General features: G+C 39.6%; 2 protein-coding genes across 2 annotated transcripts; one reads left to right on the top strand and one right to left on the bottom strand.

The window, feature by feature from the left end:
- The first annotated feature begins 14038 nt into the window (after positions 1-14038).
- On the top strand, positions 14039-15225 carry LOC116138729 (very-long-chain aldehyde decarbonylase GL1-9-like). Its single transcript, XM_031424414.1, has one exon. It carries the CDS (start codon positions 14348-14350, stop codon positions 14810-14812), a length of 465 nt encoding a protein of 154 aa, XP_031280274.1. The 5' UTR covers positions 14039-14347; the 3' UTR covers positions 14813-15225.
- A 111-nt stretch (positions 15226-15336) lies between these two features.
- LOC116138728 (pentatricopeptide repeat-containing protein At1g34160-like) lies at positions 15337-17300 on the bottom strand. Its single transcript, XM_031424413.1, has one exon. The coding sequence runs from the start codon at positions 17225-17227 to the stop codon at positions 15488-15490; it is 1740 nt and encodes a 579-aa protein (XP_031280273.1). The 5' UTR covers positions 17228-17300; the 3' UTR covers positions 15337-15487.
- Positions 17301-17746: the final 446 nt, after the last annotated feature.

The raw sequence follows: 17746 nt of genomic DNA, 5'->3' as shown, positions 1-17746 counted from the left end.
CCAAATGTAAAAGCTATTCAAAACTCAATGAAAACCAGACGAACCTAAACGACCCCCTCTCAAAATGGCAAGGTTTTTCTTATATACCTTGCCTAAAAGACCTAAAAAATAAAACTGTGCGTTTTGGAGGAAACAAAAATTTGCAGACTTCGCCGCGGCGATGAACTAAAGCTAAACTTGTTCTTAGCTTCTTTCGCCGCGGCGAAGAATAACCTTCGCTGTGACGAACCTTCCTGGAAAATTCTTAAATTACAGAATTGCCCTCTGCTTGCTTTCTCCTTGAATCTTCGATGCTTTCTCATGAAAACAAGCTTCATAGTGCTTCACTCTGCTTTGGAACTTTTCCCAATTCTGAGATATGCTTACTTCTAAGTACAGAAACTCCAATTCTCTCATTATTTGCTAAAAATGCATGTTTAGACCTGAAACATAAAATATATAGAATTAAGTAGCAATTCAAGCATAAACAAGCTAAGAAGTATCTAAAATCTGACCAAAAAGCCTAAATAAAATAGTATAATTCTCGGATTATCACGTTCTAAGTGAAAAGATCCTGGTGCGAGCTTTTTTGAGATCCTAAAAGGACCTTCCCATTTGGGTCCAAGTGCCCCCAAGTTCGAGTTTTGAGTACCTTGGATGACTTTTTTGAGAACCAGGTTGCCTACTTCAAAGTCTCTATTTTTGACTTTGGTGTTGAAATATCGTTTGACTTGCTACTAATATGAGGCGAGCCTTAATTGAGACTTGGCCTGGTGCTCTTCAATTAGATCTAGCCTCAGGCAGAAAAGGTCTTCATTTACTTCCTCGTTGAAGACTTTCCTTCAGAACGAACTGATTCCCACCTCAACTGGGGCCATTGCTTCACATCCGTATGATAAAGAGAACGGGGTTTCACCTGTCCAACTCCTGACTGTTGTTCTATAAGACCACAAGGCTTCAGACAATTCTTCGACCCATCTTCCCTTTAAGGCGTCGAGCTTCTTTTTAATATTGTGTTTGATGACTTTGTTTACGGCCTCCACTTGACTGTTGGCTTGAGACTGGTAAACAGCAACGAAGCTCTTCTTAACGCCGAGTTGTTCATAGAAAGATCTGAAGTCTTCACTATCGAACTGTTTCCCATTGTCGGTTATGATAGTGTGAGAGATTCCAAACTGACAAATAATGTTTTTGTAGACGAAGTCTTTCAACTTGTTCAACGTGACGATAACCAAGGGCTCGATCAGCTTCTGCCTACTTGGTAAAGTAGTCAACAGTGACCACCGCAAACTTGACGCCTCCCTTTCCTTGAGGCAAATGGCTAATCAGGTTAATGCCCCAAATCGCGAATGGCTAGAGGCTTGTTAAAGTAGTCAATTCTTGAGGTGGAGCTTCCGGAATATCTGCAAACCTCTGGCACCTATCACATCTGCGCACATAGTCTGCCGCATCATCGAAAACTGTTGGCCAATAATACCCCTGGCGAAGTACTTTGTAGGCTAGAGATCTGCCTCCTACATGATTTTTACAAATTCCCTCATGGATCTCTCTTAGAACATAATTCGCGTCTTTATGGTTGATACATCGTAGCAGCAGAGCAGTACATTGAATCCACATTTGTATAATTTATCATAGATGAGTGTGTACCAAGCTGCCTTTGTATGAAGTGTCCTAGCTTAAATTCTCTCATCTGGTAGTATACCACCCTTAGGTAGGCAATGATTACGTCCATCCAACTGTATCTCCGCCTCATTGTTATCTCTGACTCATTGTTAAAACTGACCCTTACAAGGCGGAGACACTCGGTCTAGGGAGGAACTTAACTGGGATAGAATCGGTTTTCTCCTAGTTCACTGTAGAGGCTAAGCGGGCTAATGTATCTGCTTGCGATTTCTTCTCCCTCGGGATCTGGCGAATTGTGAAAGATCTGAACTGCTTGAGCTCGGTTTTCACTAGCTAGAGGTAAGATGCCATTATGTCTTCCTTTGCTTGATATTCTCTGGTAATCTGGTGGACTACAAGTTGTGAGTCATTGTAAATCTTAATGGACTTTGCCCCCATTTCTTTGGCGAGGTGGATCCCTACGAGCAACGCCTCGTACTCAACCTTGTTGTTGTAGGTAGTGAACTTGAACCTTACTACGGCTCTGATCAGGTTTCCCTCTAGATTTTCGAGCAAGAGCCCCGTTGCTACCCCTTTCTCATTCGAGGAGCCATCCACATATAAAGTCTATTACCATAAGTCATCGAGCTTCGGCTTTTGTTGCTTGATTTCTCCCGAGGTATCTGCCATTGGCGGCCTTGATTCACCTTCTAGCTAGCATGAGAATTCAGATATAAAATCTGTCAAGGCTTGACCTTTGATTACTGTCCTTGGGATCTACTTGATGTCATGCTGACTCATCTCTATTGTCCATTGGATTAACCTACTCGATGTCTCGGGCTTTTGCATTATCTTCTTTAGGGGAAAGTTGGTTAGCACGTGAATAGAGTGTGCCTGGAAATAAGGCTGCAGCTTCTGGCAGCGATGACAAGAGCGAAGGCAAGCTTCTCCATCTCAGGGTATCTCGTCTTCTCGTCGAACATTCTTTTGCTCACATAGTATATCGGCCATTGCCTTCCTCGCATACCAGTGTCATGTTGACAGTAGACTTTGATACCGACAAGTATAATAACAATGGCTCACCTTGGATGGGCTTTGACAACAAAAGAGGTTGTCCCAGATATTTTTTCAGCTCTTGAAAGGCTCTTTCACACTCCTTTGTCCACTTGAAACCTTTCTTTCATTTTAGGGTCTCAAAAAATGGTAAGCATCTGTCTATGGCTCAAGAAACAAACCTGTTGAGCGTAACCACAGGCCTTGTCAAGCTCTATACCTGCTTTATGGTGGTCGAGCTTTTCATGTCTATCAGAGCTTGAATCTTTTCTGGGTTGGCTTCTACATCCCGTTGTTCACGAGGAAGCCCAGAAATTTCCTCGAACTCACACCGTAAGCATATTTTAAAGGGTTGAGCTTCATCTGGTATTTTCTGAGAATGCCAAACATTTTCCTCAAATGCTCAACGTGGCTTTCGGTGACCTTTGACTTGACGTGCATGTCATTGATGTATACCTCTATGGTCTTATCGATTTGGTTGGCGAACATCTTGTTCACCAAGCGTTGATAGGTCGCCTCAACATTCTTGAGGCCAAATGGCATAACCTTGTAACAATAAATTCCACGGTTAGTAATAAATGAGGTATGCTCATCATCGGGCTAGTACATCAGGATTTGGCTATATCCCGAGTACACATCCATGAAGCTAAGTAGTGCATTCCCGGCTATCGCATTTACTAGCTGGTCAATCCGTGGTAACGAAAAACTATCTTTGGGACAAGCTTTATTCAGATTTGTGAAGTCGACACAAGTTTGCCATTTGCCATTCGACTTCTTGACTAGGATCAGGTTGGCAAGCCAGTCTAGGTACTTGACTTCCTTGATGAAGTTGATTTTAAGGAGTTTGTCGACTTCATCCTTGAGCACTTGTGAGCGCTCTGCATCCATAGACCTTCTTTTTTGCCTTATGGGCCGAAGCTTTAGGGTCGAGGTTCAACTTATGGCATATTACCTTGGGGCTTATCCCCACCATATTTGCATGCATCCACGTGAAAACGTCGAGGTTTTTCCTCAGGAACCCCACTAAATTATCAGCCATTTCTCCACTTAAACTGCTGCTGATTTTCAGTACACGAGTTGGATCTTCCTCGCTGACACTTATTTCTCGCAGCTCTTCTGTTGGCCCTATTACGGGCTCTTCTCCATAGACGTGAAGATCTATAGTATCCTCGAGTGGCCCAGGGTTTGGCTTGGATTCTGCTATAACCATTATTCTCAGGAGCAGCCACTTTTGTGTTGTATGTATGACTTGGTTGTAACATTCCCAAGATTCTTTTCTGTAACTCTTGATCATTGCGACCCCCTCAAGAGTTGGAAACCTCATTTCTTAGAAGCGCACCGATGTGACTGCGCTCAAATCGTCCAAGATCGGCCTTCCAACGATGACATTGCATGTTGTAAGGCAATCTACCACCAAAAATCCAGTCATCACCGTCCTAATCTTGGGCTTCGTCCCAAGAATTACATGGAGGTCGATCGTCCCCTTGGGAATCAGGCTGTCCCCAGTAAATCTGTAGAACTGCGAAAGGCACGCCCTTAGGTCCCTCTTTGTGAACCTCATTCCCCGGAAAGCTCCTAAGAAAATGATGTTCGTTGCATGCCTATTATCGACCATTACCCTCTGTACTTGAGCATTGTCGATTTTGGTCGTAATTATGATCGTATCATGATTGTGGCGAGGGATTCTTCACATTCGTTGATTGTGAACCCTAGTACCTCACTCTCTTGTCTAGGCTGCTTGGGCGGATTTTTTTCACAACTCATTATCTGAGGGACCGAGTATGTCCTTGCCTCTTGGGCATACTGCTCGTGAGCACACCTTGAGCTCCCTGCAATGTCGGGCCCCCCGTAGATCACGCCTACCTAGACTTCGTTGTTGGCATTTGACGGGGCTTGTTGGACTTGGTTCTGGGCTTGGTTTTGGTCTTGGCTCTGGATCTGGTTATTTTGCTCATTAGGATTTTTGCGAGCTAGTGTCGTCTTAATGAATTCCTTTAGGTGGCCCCTTCTTATCAGGTCTTCGATAGCATCTTTCAAAGCTCAATACTCGTTTGTGTTGTGCCTAACATCCCAGTGGTATCGACAATACTTTTGTCGATCTCTTCTGCCTGGAGGCCCCTTTATTCTTTTTAGAACGGGCAGTCTCTTCGCTTCATGGGAGACTTTGTAGAAGTGGGCGATGTCTTGAGTGATGGGGGTTTATTCTACATATCGCAGGAGAGGTAGCCTATCTCCGCGATTGTCTGTTCTTTGTCTTTTTTGGAACCTGTTGCAGTCCCTATCATTGCAGTCTTAGACCTCGCACTTATCCGATGGGGGATCTTGTTGCCTGTCTAGGACCCCTCGCGTTGAACTTCTGGCCAATGCTGCCAACGAGCTTTCTACCTACTGGTGTTTCGCAACCATTTGGTAAAACTTGGCTAGACTTATGTGATCTTCACTTTGGAGCTCTTTCCACAGCTTTGTGTTCGGCCTGACCCCTACAATTAGCAAAGTTTGGATGGATTCCTTGGGTGCATCCGTAACCTTTGTCTGCTCGTTCTAGAACCTCGTTAAGTACGAGGTAATGTTTCATCTCTCTCCTGACGAATGTTGCTTAAGTAGCTAAGTGACATTGCGAACTGTCTCCTCGCTTGAAATTATTGTAAGTACAACGAGGAGAATTGTTTCCAGGAGTTGATGGAGTTCGCCTTGAGCCTCTTATACCACTTCTTGGCATCTCTTACTAATGTGACTGCGAAGCACCTACACTTCGCCAAGTCAGAGACCTGGTACAGCTCCATCAGGTCATTGAAATTATCAATGTGCTATTTAGGGTCCCCTTTCCCATCGAACTTACTCTGGCGCCCTGAATCCCTTTGGAAGAGAGCCTGACGAACTTCCTTTGTAAAAAAGGAACTTACTATTTCCTCTGTTATGCCATTCTGGTGGGCTTTCAGATCGTTAAGCATTCTTTGCATGTGATCTAAGTCTTTATTATGGTTGCCCTAACTAGCTCTGTTCAGCCTTACTTCGAGCAAATGAGTTCGCAAGTCTATTGCTGCGAAGCCCCTCTATTGTGTGCATTGATGCGCAAAGTTGAGTCATGATGGCTAGGCTGATGGGGAGCTATCATGCTCGTTCATTCGTTGCTCGCAATGTTGGTCATAATTGGAACGTCGGTCATTGCTAGATTGGCACACATGGCTTGTCTTGGGTGTGGTTTAATACCGGCACGTTGACGTTGGGGATATTGTTGAGTATCTCGGGGATGACCATTGCCTTCACTTTCCTCCAGTGGTTGCTTCACTGGCCGCCTCCCAAGGTTAGTTTGCCTATAGGACTTACGATCGTGAGCAGAATGCAGTTTGCAATGTTGGGGGCATTGGTTATCTCTTGGCGCCGATGAACCGGACTGGCCACCTGCAGAATTCATATTTGTTTGGGTGGCACTAGTGAAGCGCGACTAGTTGATATTCTAGGCAGTTGCTTGCTGATTCCTCAGCTCAGCCACGTTTTGTTGCATCGCCTGTGCAACCACATTCTGGTCATCTCCACCAGCTGGCCGTTTTTGGGGTTTGACATCCCTACCCCCTGATTATTCGTGGCGTGCTGAGTTTGCGGCATGGGTGGTCGGCATCCAGTGGCGTCTTGTTGTACCTCTTGGTGGATTGTCGCTACATTCTCAATGTTTTCGGTGGTGGTCTTTGATTTGGTGTGCACCATTGTGGGCTTGGATTGGGTAGGTTGTTGCGATTGTTCGTAGGAATTGTTGAGATGTTGGCAGAGGGCCCTCCTTCTAGCGCCAAAATGTTGATATAGAAATATGCACCTAGAGTTGGGCATTTGGGACCGGGTCCAAAAACATGGCCCAAAAACCCGGTCCTAGTAAGCCTGGTCCTAAAATCAGACCAGGCTTAAGGAGGAGGGTTCTGTCCCTCCATTGGGCCCTCCTCCAAGGCCCGGGCCCAAACCCTTTTGGTTTATTTTAGCCCCTAGATAATTACATAAAACCCCCTATAAATTTTGAAATAGACAGAAATTATTGGGGTTAAAATAACATTTTACAAAATTTAAAAAATTTTCATTTAATAACTGATGGCTGTTGCCCCTGAAAATTACTAATCTACCCCTAAAAATTACATAAACCCCCCATAGAATTTCATTTCGCCCATAAAATATAAAAAAAGATAGGGGGAAATGATATTTTGTAGGCCCATAGGACGGGTCCTGGTCCTAGGAACTAGTCGAGGTCCTGAAATTGCTCATGGGCCTAGGACCGGTCCCAGGCCCATGAGCGACTAGTCCCAAACGGGCCTAGGCCCGGACTCGCTTGGGACCGGTCCTTGACCAGCTCTATCTGCACCAACTAGAGAATTCTGATCGACCTTGGCAGGATCGAAATAGATGTGCACGTGATTACAGATAATCAGCGATTGACAAGTATTGAATGCAATAAAGTAAATGACAATGAGAGTTTTAAAGTGGTTCGGTGAGACAAACTCTTTAAGCCTATGTCCACTGCTTTTTGTATTTGCTGTAAGAGCTTACAATGAGAATTCTGTGAAAATTTTGTAACCCCTTTTCCGTCAGTTGAGAGGGTTTATATACAAGGTTTGTACAAAGGAAAGATCGAAAATAACGGATTACAATTGATCTGAATTGCAATTCCGATATTCTCACGATTGGGCGCTGTGATTGCGTAGAGATTGCTGTTGATTTGGTCATTCCCGCGATATTTGGGATTTGAAGTTATCTGGGAATTAATTGAATGATCATTCATGTTGTTCACGACTGGCTTGTGCTGGGTTGAGCTATATGTTGACGAGCTTATGCTGGGTTGGACAACCGGTGGAGTCGGACTGATCCTAGGTCGAGCTACATCCTTGCGGTAGCCCGAGTTTGGTGGAAAAATCACACACAACAATATTAAATTATAAAAACTAATCAAATAATAAGATAATAAAATTTTATAAAATTTATAAAGAGAGCACAATGTCATGGTATGTCAACCATAACCTTTTTCAATTGTAAAATTTACCATTCTTAAGCTAATACATGTAGTGGCTGACCCAGGATTTCTACCCAGGGGGGCCTCCGTGGCTCTGTCATTGTTTGCCAAATAACAAGTGAAAATTAAAAAAAAATACCAAACCTTAAGCAAAGAAAATAATAAAATATCAAGATAATAAAATTTTGGTGGAAAAATCATACACAACAATATTAAATTATAAAAACTAATCAAATAATAAGATAATAAAATTTTATAAAATTTATAAAGAGAGCACAATGTCATGACCATAACCTTTTTCAATTGTAAAATTTACCATTCTTAAGCTAATACATGTAGTGGCTGACTCATGATTTCTGCCCAAGGGGGCCTCTGTGGCTTTGTCATTGTTTGTCAAATAACTAGTGAAAACTTAAAAAAAATACCAAACCTTAAGCAAAGAAAATAATACAATATTAAGAACCTGAAAGAAAAGAATGCAATAACACAATACTTTTCTACTTGAATAAATATACGAGAAACAAAATTTTGAGTAAATGTGTTAAGTAAATCTTGAACAAAACCTTCTTTTAATTTTTTTTTTTTTTTTTTTTTTTTTTTGGCTTCCAAAGATTATAATATAAATTTTCACGACTTTGATCAAACCTAACCTAAGCCAAAGTCAGCTAAAACTTAAATCAAGTCAACACTGCGTTGACTTTTAATATGAATTAATAAGAAAAGGGGGAATTTTCTAGGTATAACCATAGATAGTAACTCAGATTTTTTTAATAATTTAAGCAGCTGAACGGTAAAGTTTGAAATGTAGAAAAGTGGTGGGTGAAGGGTGAAGAATAGTGTCATTTAAAATATAGTTAAGGTTTTAATTTGAGAACGCAAGAATATTTTTAGACACAAAAAACAAAATAAACTCACAAGATCCATGTCTTTTTTCCTCAAATTATAATAAAAAACCTCCAAAAACCAAGCATGATTTAACCCTTCAATAAACTAAATTGAAACGAGCAATACACATACCTAAAACTGATAAAATAGAAAACAAAGCTAATTGTGACATCTTGAGTAGTCAAAGCTTTAACAATTTTAGTCTTCAAAAGTTTTAAGAGCGAATAGCATAAGAAAGAGAAAGAGAGAATGTGAGAGTAAAGCATTCCAGGGATAAAATCATAAATAGCAGGTGGAGCCTTGGAGAAGAAGAGTGAAGAGAGTTTTAAACTTTTAATATGATGTGGGTTTGGAATATATATATTAATAACAAATTTTTTGTAAGTCTGGATGTATGTATAATAGTTTTCATTTTCAAAAAATCTGAGGATAGGTCTGGGTATATATATTAATAGCAATTTTTTGTGGGCCTATATATTAGTAATTTTTTTTTTTTTTTAAATATGAGAGTAGGCTTGGCCTACCCTCAAAGGGGTTGGATCTGCCCCTGAATATATGTTTATTGAAAATATTAATATACATTTACACTATTATTCTATAAGTTAATATTTTAGGCCATGTTTGACTCATTATTTTTATCCCTATTCCCAATCCTATTCTCCAAATAATGTTTGGCACATTATTCCAGAAATATTACCCTATTTTTTTAATTACTTTTAGACCCCATAAGGTTATTAATTTCATCAAATACACCCTGAAAAAAAAGTTTAAAAATTATCAAAAACACCCCTGCGACCCATACTTGCCAGATTCCGGCAACCATCGTCGGTAGTAGCCGGAATCTGTACAACGGCCTACTTGCCGACCATAAATGGCCGGAATTTCAGCGATCTAGCCTTTTCCGGCCAGATCTGGCCGTGAACGACGGCCAAAGAAATGGCCGTCATTTTGGCCTTTTTCGGCCGTTGACGGCCACAGCAGGCCGTAGATCTAGCCTTTTTCTGCCAGATCCGTGGTGGATCTGGCCGGAAAAGGCCATAACGACGCGTTACGACACAGATCCAACCGGTCTGTGTCGTAACGCGATTTTTCGACCAGATTCTGGCGGTGGTGGTCGGAATCTGGCACTGTAGGTGGTGGGGGTATTTTTGTCATTTTATATGTTGGGGTATTTATTAAATTAGCAAACTTAGGGAGTTTTTTTATAAATTTATAAATTTTACCTCGTAATACTCCCATATTCAATTATCCAATACTATCCCAAAAATCCTATCCAAAATAATAAACCAAACGCACCCTTACTGATTATTGTTATTTTATTCTCACTCAATTGTTATTTTCTTTTATTATTTTTAATAAAAAACAAAAGAATAGTTTAATCTCTTTATTCTTTATTCTGTATTAAAACACAAATTTCATTAATTTTTGTGTGTAGAAAGGAAGAACAATGTCGTTTTAAATAAAAAAAAAAAGCTACAAATTGTTATTTTTGAAAACACGTGGATAAATGGTGACTTTTGCAAACTTAAAGGGAATAACAGTTTTAAACTTTTACGCCAATGTTTGCTTGCCCGATGAGAAATCCTTTTCGAAGATCTTGTTGGGTGGTCTTGCCACGCTCCTCTGTGCTGCGCGTGTCAGTAAGGTAAAATATATTGATAATCAAATAATCGTTGTGAATATGCCCAGTTGAAGCTAAAATTTTGTAGCGTCTTTATCTATATTTAAATATTCAATCTCCTGGGAAAGTTAAACCGCTACGATTTTTGACTTGGAAGTATATATTCATATAAGTAGTTATAAAACACATTCATAAATTATGACATGAATTAACTTAGTTTATAGTATTAAAATTATAGACTTCAATATTGGGCTTAGAACTGCAAGCCCACTATAAAAATATCTATGACGTGAAAGTTTCTCATAGATTGTATCCCAATAACTTGGGCCTCAACAGTTAACAGTTTGATTCCAGTTAAGTTTAACTTTAACCCAATCAAAACTCAGAATCACCTCGGGATTTGGGCGCCTCTACCCCTTCCTCTCCTAAAATTTTTGGCTCAACTTGAGCGCCAAAACATTTCTCATTTTACTACTATCTCCTTAACTTATATTATAAGCCCACAAATTGCAATACGCCACACGCCCTTTCAATTGACGAAAGCACCCTCCAGTTTTTATTATGTTTAAATTTATACTCCTGTAAAATAACCTATCCGTCTTCCAAACAAACAACCCACTTAACCGGTTAAACAGACAAGGCGACCTGGGAAACCTTGATTCACTTGGCCCTCTAGCGTCTAGCCTTTAGGCTCCCAACCTTGAGGATGCTTTGGTAACTGCTTGGATTGGCCTTCTTCTTGCTCCTACATAGTCAGAAGCCGGGATCGGTTTGGCCCTACCAAGTCTTAATAAATTATTTTTTACTATTTTAATTGTGAATATTATATATTAAAAATGATATACCATAAGCTTTGAATTTAATTTTTAAGTTATGATTGATGTAAAATGGTATTATTTATCATTTAAAATGATTTTAACTGCTAGATAACAACTTAATCCAACCATTTAATTATATCAAGTATTTACTTCTTTTTATTCTTTTATATATTCTCTAATTTTATGGTTTTAGTTTTTTTTTCTTTAAATTATTTTAAAGGTTTCATTGTTGTAACTTTTAATTCATAAAAATGTTTTANGTGAGTTTGGGGGTTTGGTTTATGTTTGCAAGCTTAGGAAAAGAAAAAGGAAAAAGAAAATGTAAAATGTGTGTCGGCTGTAGAAAGTATTATACAAGGAAGCTGAGACTATTAGACCTGTTATTCTTCTGGTGTTATGATCCATGGTGGAGGATTTGAAAAGAGATTTTCTAATTTATTAAAGCAGAGTTTTGTTCTGAAAAAGGAAGCTACACAAGTAGGAATTGTGTGAAAAACAACAGTGGAAGGTTACTCAAAGCGGAGTTGTAGAGATAGAGACCCATTTGTGATTCTCTTAAGTGATGAACTCTCTTGTAGGGGAGGGTGGTTGGTGATTGAGGGTCTACTCTTCTTCTTGGGGGAAAAATAAGTGGAGTTATAGAGATGGAGACCAGTTTGTGATTCTCTTAAGTGGTGAACTCTCTTGTCGGGAGGGTGGCTGCTGATCGAGGGTTTGCTCTTATTCTTGGGGGAAAAAGAGATATTTCTGAGGGTAGCGGAGTATCCTGGGAGTTTTGTTAAAGTGGATTGTGGAACAGAAACTATCTCCAAGTTTTTTTTAAGTGAAAATCAAGGTATAAAGTGGGAAATATTGTTTTCATTCCTGCATCTTGAGACTTGGAAGAAAATGTGCTCAAGTTGCGTTGAGGATCATAGTTCTGTCATAGAGTAATGGGTTTCAATTTCGCATGAAAGCTACATCCCCAAAATCCAAGGTCGGAGATGATTGAGCATCAGGCTAGTATTAAAGCTTTAATGGACAAAATTATTTGACTCTCCTATTGTTATATATTCTCTAAATATGACTCTTAGTATTCTTAAATTTTAAATCCCTTGGTTAAAAAGACACTTTTCAGACAAAATTATTTGACTTTCCTATTGTTATATATTCTCTACATATGACTCTTAGTATTCTTAAACTTTAAATCCTTTGGTTAAAAAGACACTTTACAGATCTGATACATGTTAGAACCTCTCACTTTTTGTGCTAATGTCAACCATCATAGTTTGAACCTACATCATAGTTATTAGTATATAGTGATATGCAGAAGCCTGTTCTATTTGCTTGATGGTTGACCATCATATTGAAATCTATTTAAGGGTTTTTTTCTTTTTTTTAGCTGCAAATAGAGAGATACCGATGTGGTAAGGTTTATTATTGGTTGCTGTAGAAGTCACCTTTGGGTTTCGTCACTATATTTAAATGTTTCATTGGTTTTCTTCTTTTAAATGGTTAAACGTATCAACTCATTTGGAACTGGGATTTCTGCAGTCAAGAGCTATTAGCTATATGATTGGACTTTGGTGAGAGTGGTTTTATGCGCTTGGTTTCTCAACTGCTGCTGTAATGGGGTATTAATGTTAAAAGAGTTTACTTTGAAAAGGTTGTTGGACTAATTGGCCAATTAAGAAAAAAACACTTGGAATCTCGAATCTACAATCATTATTTATATTTTTTTGAGTCTGGATTGAAGGTAAACTAATGTTACATGAGTGAGCAGGAAAGGCTGTTGGATGTTTGAAAACCTAGTTACTGGAACTCTGCTTTATGCGGTTAAGAGCTTTTAGCAGCATGAGTGAACATTTGCTGAAACTATGCTTTCTGTGGTCAATAGCTGTTAGCTATGTGATTGGATTTTGGTGAGAGTGGTTTTCTGTGCTTGGTTTCTCGATCATTGCCATAACAGGGGTATCAATGTTAAAAGAGTTTACTCAGAAAAGGTTGTTAGACTAATAGGCCAATTAAGAAACAGACACCTGGAATCTTGATATTATAATCATTATTTATATTTATTTGAGCTGGAATGATGTTAGATGTTTGTCAATCTAATTGAATCCCGCTTAATCTTAGATTCTTAAACCTTGTTCTTAACAGTGTCTTTGTACATCTTATGCAACGCTTTTCTTATATTTCTTAACTTTATTTGTGATTTTTTGAATTTGTTCCTTGTGATGGTATTTTAACATAAAGTTTGTTCTCTGTCTTCTTGTCCAACTACTACTCCTAAATACCTAAGCAGAAATGTACATGGGCTTGCTTTTAGATGCAAGTTGCTGAATGTTGTAAATTATATTTTGATTGACAATTTTCTGGCCCATTATGCTCTATGCACCCTTTGCTTAATAATTTGTGTTTAGATTCTGGTCCTTCTTTTACCCTTTAATGGGAATCCTACTGTTAAAAGACTAAGAAGAAGGTTACCTAATGATAGTGTTCTGCAGGATTTCTCATCATTTTGCATCAAAAGATGAAATTTATTCTATTGCAGATGTATCTGAAACCAATTTACTCCCTTGAAAGCATGTTCTATCTTTCAGTTTTTGGGGATTTTAACTTGTAAGGTGTACATATAGGAGTAATTATTCTTCATGAAATTGCTCTAGGTTGAATTGGCTATTCTGCAGATAACTTGGGCAGTTTGATTCAAAAGTGTTTCCAAGTCGGAATAGGTGGTAGTGTAGGAGGATATGGAGGTGGAGGCATTGGTGTTGACTGTGAATTTGGTGGTGAGGGGGGCACAATTCGTGGCTAATAGTAAAACCTGTTGAGTTAGCAGAACCATGAAGTGAAAATGAATTTTACTTGAAATGCTGCAAGGCAATAACATCTATATTATGTCCCTGTATGATGTTTTCTATTGCTCCTGCTTCTTTTTAATTGTTTGCTTAAAATAATCATACTTACATGATCTTTGATAATATTGTCATGCTCAGGTTTTTCATCTTTAAATTCTTTGGCATTTTCTCAACTTTATGGAAATTAGAATGGAGCTAAATAAAGCCTTCATTAATCTAGCTGTTTAAGCTGCATTCCTTGTGCTTGCTGAAAACTTGTGTCATTAAGTTGTGATATTGTCATATTTGTCAAGTAATCTGAAAATTGGTAAGTAATAGATTATAAGGATTATTTTTATGGTGCGATGTGGCTCATAACAGGAATATGAAAGTTGGAAATCCCATACATTGTTTGACAATTTTTAATGACAAATGATCTTTTTTGTGGCTGGCTTGTCCTCTATTTGTACTTTTTTAATGAACTTATCTGGCGGCTTTTCAACAGTTGACCTCGAACGCAGATGCATCTGGGATCACATCTCAGCCATCCATTCCTGTCCAACTTGTGCAGATTGTCATTGCCATGTTCGTCATGGATACATGGCAGTACTTTGTGCACCGGTATATGCATCAGAACAAATATTTGTACCGCCATGTCCACTCACAGCATCATAGGCTGGTAGTCCCTTATGCAATTGGTGCCCTTTACAATCACCCACTTGAGGGTCTCCTGCTTGACACTTTTGGTGGAGCCATCTCTTTCCTTGTCTCAGGAATGACAGCACGCACGGCTGTGATTTTTTTCTGCTTTGCCGTAATCAAAACTGTTGATGATCATTGTGGACTATGGTTGCCTGGCAACATCTTCCATCTATTCTTTCAGAACAACACTGCATATCACGACATCCATCATCAACTCCATGGCACAAAGTACAACTATTCTCAGCCGTTCTTCTCCATGTGGGATAAACTTCTTGGAACTCACATGCCTTACAATCTTATAAAGCGACCTGAAGGTGGTTTTGAGGCGAGGCTAAAGAAAGATTAGCTGCAATGTGACAATTTGACTCTACTATTTCAGGCTCACTTCATACGGGAGTTTTTTATCAGTCGAGGTCGTGCCATTCTTCGGAAGTTGATTTAGAATTGTTTGTTTGAGGCTTCAAAATCTAGCGTCCTAGCAGGAGGGAGGTCATTGATTTATCCAGTTGCTTGACATAGTTCTCCCATCTCCATGCAGTTGTGATAATTTCGCCAACCAACCATATTAACTGTAATTGTGCTGTTTTGGTCTGTTTGCTGTGTAAAATATCTCTTTATGTCATGTAACATTTAGTCTTCAGGTTTGTTGTGATTGATATACTGAGTAACTTAAAGACTTATGTGCTCAGCGGACTGGAAGTTGTTTGCAGAGTCGGAGAGCCGGGATATTTAATTTAATGCTGTTGTGTCCAATACTCACTACTCAGCCATGAATATATTCTTTAACTAATTTCTTCCATCTCAAAGAGAAATTATCTCGCTACGGCTGAGAAAAATTGGTCTTAATAGCCGTAATGATAGATCAAACTTCCCTGAAACTGGCATTTCGAGACATAAGGGTTAGCATGGAGGAAACATGATGGAGTTTTATGATTTTATCTTCTCTCTTGCGAAATGCTTGAATAAATGCCAAAGTTTTGCTTTTATAAGCATCATGTTTATGATATATGCATGAAATAAATCACCAATAATCTTTGCAAGAACAAGAACCTTCTTTAAATTTATGAAACCGAACTCGATCTCTCACGATAATTTCGCAATTATAAATCTTGGAGATGAGCTTTATCACTTCATGACAATCCCCGCAAATCCTAAGGTTCTTAAACACCTGAATTGAAGTGCCTTCACTCGTGCTGATCAAACCAAATGCCACAGCCAACTTCTCACTATGATAACACAATGCATTCTCTTTCTCCTCTTCCCCTAAATCATGCAACACATAACTAGTTCCAGCCACATATCCATACTCTTTAATCTTGAACCTAATCTCATCCAACTTCTTATATATCTCCCTCCAACTTCCGTGGCTCTTATCGCCGGTGAAAAACTTGTTTATCACACCATTCACTTCAATGTAGCTAAATCCAGGCACCTTCTTCACATCCCTAGTCCTCATGGCTCTCCTCACCCTTCCCACATCATCCCATCTCTCATGTGAAGCATAAACGTTAGATAATAACACGAAATCGCCACAATTACTAGACCCCATCTCGGCTAGCTTACTTGATGCTATCTCCGCCATCTTGACATCCCCATATATTTGGCAAGCGCTGAGCAACGTCTGCCAAAGTACCACATCAGCCACCATTGGCATAGACTTAACCATATCATAAGCCTCTTGTAATCTCCCTGCTCGACCTAGCAAATCAACCACACTCCCATAATGCTTCATATTAGGGTTTAAACCAGACTCCATCATTGAATTAAACAACCTCACACCATCATCCACCAACCCTGCATGATTGCACGCGCACAACACACCCAAGTAGGTGACATCATCCGGCTTCACACCAACCGAACCCATTTGCTCAAAAAGCTCAAGGGCTTTGACCCCATCCCCATGATTTGCAAATGCCATTATCATAGTATTCCATGTAACAAGGTTCTTCCTACACTTCACATTTCCAAACACTAAAAACGACTTATCCACGAACCCACATTTTGCATACATATCAATCACAGCATTACAAACTTGCACATTCGTATCAAGCCCCTCATCTCTTATATACTCATATATCTTTTCTCCTTTTCTCAAAGCACCCAATTGCGAACACGCCGCAAGAGCTCCAAGCACGGTAATCTCATTAGGCCTAAGCAAACTCTCCTCCCTCATCCTCCTAAACAACTCTAACGCTTCACTTCCCAAATTCCCTTGCGCCAACCCAGCAATTAACGCGTTCCACGACGCAATATCTCTCACAAGCATTTCATCAAACACCTTCTTAGCACTACAAAGATCGCCAATTTTCGCGTAAACGTCCAACAAAGTAGTACCCAATAACGCATCAGCGAAAAACCCACCACGCAAAACTTGCGAATGCATCTGCATTGTCTCGACACAAGCCAAAACACGCGCGCATGCTTGCAGTGCAAAGGAGCAAGTGAGGGCGTCTATTCTGACAGAATTAATCAACACTGAGCGAAACCAAGAGATGGCCCTGGTGGGTTCGGCACAGCGAGCAAGGCCGCGAAGAATAGCGTTGAAGTCGTTGGTCGAAGGCGTGTTGATTTGGCGAAAGATAGTGTGGGCGTGAGAGAGGTCGTTGAGAGGAGGGAGGGCGTAGAACTCAATGAGCTTGGAGCGTACAGGGCAGAATTGGAATTGAAAATGAGCTGCGGTTATGAGATGAGCCTGGAGTTGTTTGATGTGATGAGGAGTGGCGCATTTCTGCAGAAGTGTGTTGAGGTTGGCCTTGGCCATTCCATAGTATCAGTGAGCGACCGAGTGCTGTCAATCGATCAACTAATAGCCGTCTTTTGTAGTTGGGAACAGACCATAATACCATTTAGTAATTGTTTGGTTGCTAAGAAAGTCTTTAAATTTGGAATTTGGAAATTTGTCAAAATGAAAATATATTTACGAGAGAGATAAATTTTTTTCTTGGTTTTTACTATTTAAGATATTCGTTGAATTTCTTCATTTTGACGTTTTAAGCAAAAGGCCTTAAGGAGTTGTCTACAACTTATTCAATGGCTAGCTCAAGCAAAAGCAATTCATCAACAATGGATGGTTTGGCTTCAGAACCAATCTTTTTCTTAAAATTATGAATGTAATATTCATTTCGTAAGAGTACAACTAAGTTTTGAATGTAGCTCATTCATGTTTGGCCCAAATACACATATTTGAGTCGGGCCTAACAATTTAGAGCTCGATCAATATTGTTTTCATTATCTTGAAACAATAATTCTACAGACACTGATTAATCTCACCGAATTATTG

Source organism: Pistacia vera, unplaced genomic scaffold, assembly GCF_008641045.1.
Source record: "Pistacia vera cultivar Batoury unplaced genomic scaffold, PisVer_v2 Contig343, whole genome shotgun sequence".
NCBI lineage: Eukaryota > Viridiplantae > Streptophyta > Magnoliopsida > Sapindales > Anacardiaceae > Pistacia > Pistacia vera.
This window is presented reverse-complemented; position numbering and strand designations above follow the sequence as displayed.